The sequence below is a fragment of the Eurypyga helias genome, unplaced genomic scaffold (assembly GCF_000690775.1).
Source record: "Eurypyga helias isolate BGI_N326 unplaced genomic scaffold, ASM69077v1 scaffold36840, whole genome shotgun sequence".
Classification (NCBI taxonomy): Eukaryota; Metazoa; Chordata; class Aves; order Eurypygiformes; family Eurypygidae; genus Eurypyga; species Eurypyga helias.
In genome coordinates, this window is record NW_010226943.1 from 1 (window position 1) to 4466 (window position 4466).

The window sequence follows — 4466 nt, forward strand, 5'->3', positions numbered from 1 at the left end:
ATTGGATTTTTTCGTTTGTTTGTTTTTAACGCTTCTCTCATAACATCAACAATCCATTAATTATTATTTGCTTGTTCATTTGGCTATATTTTCTTTTCTGTTGCTTTCTTTTGTTTAACACTGATCATGTTCCACCCTGTTTTTCATCCCCCCTGTCTGCAATCAACTCCTTCATCCCCATAAGGCTGGGCACAGAGTAAGTGTACTCCTCGTGGCTGTCTAACGCCGGTGGTGCGGGCTGGTTGATGTTCCGTGGGGATGTCACGTGGGTCCTGTGACTCGGGGGCTGCCGTTCCCACCACCCCTGAGACTGCACCTAAACTCCCCGTTAAAGCCTGAAGTTGTAACGTTCTTCACCACTATTTAATGTTACCTTTGATTATTAAACACACGCCGCTGCTTTTAACTTTGTGCTGTTGTAGCTTGCCGAGCTTTTTTCTAATTAATGGGAGCTCAGACGTGATTTGGGTGAAAACGGGGCCGTCGCTGAGTGCGCACGCTCCGCTGCCCGCAGCGTGGTACCGCAGCACGTTACCTCCGTGGCTGCTGCCGCACGCCTGAGTCCCTCGCGCGTCAGTAAGGGAATCCATCCATTGCTGCTTTACTGGCCGACACCACCTGTTGTAAACTCGCTGGTTTTTACCTGCATTCGAGTGTGTCGTCTCCTGAGTGATGATAGTGAGGGTAGTTTTCACTGGGAACTCTTGAGGGACCATCAAAAATGTCTCTTTGGGTTTTTTTCCCTCTTCTGGGTTAATTTTAAATTGGTAGCTCGTTGATTAATAAACTCCTGTATTGCTTTACCGATACTTTCAACCATCTGTTCTCCAAAAATGCATAGCTTTGCTGATGGCACCGAGGCATTCTTAAACTAGAAAAACCACCAAACCAAAGAAAAAAGCCCACCCAAGTTCCCTCTGCCTTTTCTGATAACTGTTGGCACGAGGACAGCTCCATAGCCTAAACATTTAAAAAGCAAAGATTAAAAAAGGTAATTTCTTTGCATAGTTACATATTTCTGGGCTGTGTCTTCTGCAAGCACGTTTGGTGGGCGCCGTCTTCGGAACCGTCTTCCTAATGAAGCGTTGTGGGCGGAAGCTCAACTGTCTCTTTAATACAGAGCTATTTCTCAAGTTCACAGGGATGACTGTCCCCAGATCAAGTGTTTTTACAGTGTCGCGGCGTAACACCCCAGTGCTTTATAGAGCTTGTCGTGCCCTTTTTTGCATAATTAATTCATTGCTGTGTTGCTGGCGTTAATGATTTCCTTCTTCATGGATTGAAAGCCGGTGGTAGTAAACCGTGGTCTGTCTCCACCGGAACCTTCACTTTGCAGCCCCCGTTACATCTGTACTCTGACACCTGCTGCACTGGAACTGTGGGTGCACAGACCCGGTGGCAGAACACGGTGGGCAGTAGCCCGGCTGGTCTTCTCTGCCCTGCCCCGACACTTTGGTTTGGTTTTTACTTTTGAACTGTTAAGTCTTCCTCTGTCGTTCAGCAGTTCCTGCGATACGGACCCTGAACAAGCTTCCCATTCTGGTCAGCTATTAACACGCTGCAAATTTGCTTTGCCTTTTGTTTTCGGATAAGGAAGAAAACAGCAGTTAAAGTAGAAAGAAACTTGGATGAAGAGTTTTGAAGGGAATTGGCCACAGTTTAGCCAGGTCGGGGCTTGAGAACATGTGCTAGAGATGTCTTTTTTTATTAGTTTTGATGTTTAAGGGGAAAAAAACGTGGGATAGTTTATGGTAGTTCCAAACTTGTGTAAAATACATCAAGTAGTAAGACATTTCTGTTGTAGTGGCATTCAGCAACGATACAAAAACGTTCTGTAGACTGTTGGTGTTGGTAAGGCCCCCTGGATAATGTTCTGCACTAGTAAGGGCCCTTGTTTCCCCTCAAAATAGCAGTATTCCATCACCATTTCATTCTTATTTTAGTAGCTCTTGCATCAAAATGCTAAGTTCAAAACTGAAGAAAATATTGCATGCTTCCTGTCTGCCAAGGATTCCTGTCTTAATAAGTGTCTGTAACCATCTTTCTTTCCTGTCACGACACCTGGTAAGTTGGTGTTAGTGTTAGGCGATCTTCACATTCCACATCGGTGCAACAGCCTCCCGGCCAAATTCAAAAAGCTGCTGGTCCCAGGAAAGATCCAACACATCCTCTGCACGGGAAACCTCTGCACCAAGGACACGTACGACTACCTCAAGACGCTGGCTGGCGACGTTCATGTTGTCAGAGGGGACTTCGATGAGGTAGCGTCCTCGCGATGATGACGGGTTTTTGTGCATCTCTTGCGTAAAGGCAGCGTGCGGGTTATTTGTCGTTCAGGTAGAAGTGGGCAGACAGAGGGTTTGTAGTACTTGGAGCACGTGAAAAGAAACGTGGGTGGAGGAGTTAGCCTAACGGTCAGTGATGCTAATCGCTGGGCGAGTTCTTCTCTGTCAGCAGTGTGAACAGAAGTAACTAGCCTACGTGGCGCTGCCGGACTCCAGCAAACGGGACCTGGCCTTGTCAGATCTTTGGGGTGCCGTGCGTCCCACGCCCCCTTCTCCAGGGGGTTCATAAAAGCACCTTGGTAGCTCTCATTTCGTAGCAGTAGGGCCAGTTACACTGAGTATTTCCATAAGCTTTCCCCCTCCCTTCTTGGTGTTGCGGAGAGGTTTTTAAATAGAAATCTATACATCTGATGTGTGGTGTTGGTTGTTTCGTTTTAGAACCTGAATTATCCTGAACAGAAAGTTGTAACTGTTGGACAGTTCAAAATCGGGCTGATTCATGGCCATCAGGTTATTCCGTGGGGTGACATGGCCAGCCTGGCGCTGCTACAAAGGCAGTTCGATGTGGACATCCTCATTTCGGGACATACACACAAATTTGAGGCATTTGAACATGAAAACAAGTTCTATATCAATCCAGGATCAGCTACAGGAGCCTATCATGCCTTAGAGAAGTAAGTGAAGCACGGGAAGTACCTGGGGGGGGTTTCTTTTTGATTACAAAACTCATTGTGAAGGTTAACGCTCGCATTCGAAGTGTCAGGGAGGAGGAGAAGGGCTGATAGTACTTGCTAAATCTCCTTGCCTGAAGCAGATGAGAATCAAATACTTAAAGCTTCATATCTGATGCACTGTGCTTACAAAATTCCTAAGCATTTGTCCGGGATTGATTTCTGTTAAGTAGTGCCAAAACACTGCTGAGGAGATAATATACACACAGCTAATAGGAATTTTTTCCTCTCTTTCCAGCAACATCATTCCTTCATTTGTGCTGATGGATATCCAGGCTTCTACAGTAGTGACATATGTCTACCAACTAATTGGAGACGATGTGAAAGTAGAAAGAATTGAGTACAAAAAGTCTTAAAAATGTATTTGCTTGTCTGGTACTTTGACCATCTCACTCTGAACTGCAAGTTACTCCGATACTTGATCGCTAGTTTACAGTACTACACTTCCTTGCTAACAGCTTAACAATGTAGCTTATGGGTAATAACTTTAAAACATTGTGTTTGCTTTTCTCTGTATGAGTTGATTTGTAAAATACTCCATTAAAATAACCGTTTAAATACCGTTCCTTAATGTTGTAATAAACGCTACTTCATAGAAAAACTAAGCGTTAGGAACTGCTGTTGGAAGAAACGCAAGGGTTGTAGCTGCTCGTGAAGTGCCCGATGCTCTGGGGGGTGACTGACTGCTGCAGGGGGCTCGAACAGAACGAGTGAGGGCTCTGGGGCCAGGTTACGTTCGCTTCAGAATCCAGCTGCTATTTGATGTTCTAGCGTAACGTTCCCCGTTAAGTGGATTGGTAATTTCTGAAGATGTGACAATTAACAGTAGTCGTTTCGCTGCAGAAAGGCTAACTGTGGTCGCTCTGTGATCGAAGCGGTTTCACATAGCAGTGTGCTGTGGAGAACGACGGTCGTGTGAGCCCTGTGCACAGCGAAGAGGGGCTCTCCCTGATCTGTGGCGCATGTCTGACACTACACGAACACGCGCCTCGCTCCATGCCGCAGGGCTTTAACTAACGTACTTCCCTACGGCGCTCGTACTGCTCCTGGAACTACGGTGGTGGTTCAAGGGAACTGGACCTTTTGGCTCTGGTGTTCTCGTGGCTGCGGGGAACTGGGTGTATTTTAACAGCTCTGGTTTCTTGCGAGTGCTGACTTCCCAATAAAACCAGCATTTTCTCTCTTGTCTCCTACCGAAGGACGTTTAGCATGGTGACCCTTTCCCTTGACCGCTGTCGGCCTTTGTATGGTGACTTTTCCCGGCGCGGTTTTTGTTGTGAAGGTTGGAGTTAAACTGAAGCTTTTCCATAGAACATGAGGGATCAGGAGCCCTGACTTGTGGCACAAGCTGACTAAATAACTTACTTCTATTCAGAATAAACCTGCTTTACCTTAGAGTAAGACCAAGCATTTCAGCCAGGTACCTCGGGAACCTTTGGCTAACCGCTCT

General features: G+C 46.2%; 1 protein-coding gene across 1 annotated transcript; it reads left to right on the forward strand.

Annotated features, from left to right (window-relative positions):
* Nucleotides 1–2051: 2051 nt before the first annotated feature.
* Nucleotides 2052–3617, forward strand: LOC104512082 (vacuolar protein sorting-associated protein 29; the record flags this gene model as incomplete). The annotated part of the gene is made up of 3 exons (XM_010154931.1): nt 2052–2261; nt 2724–2959; nt 3255–3617. Coding segments are annotated over 3 exons (564 nt in total), but the record flags the coding sequence as incomplete, so codon positions are not given.
* Nucleotides 3618–4466: the final 849 nt, after the last annotated feature.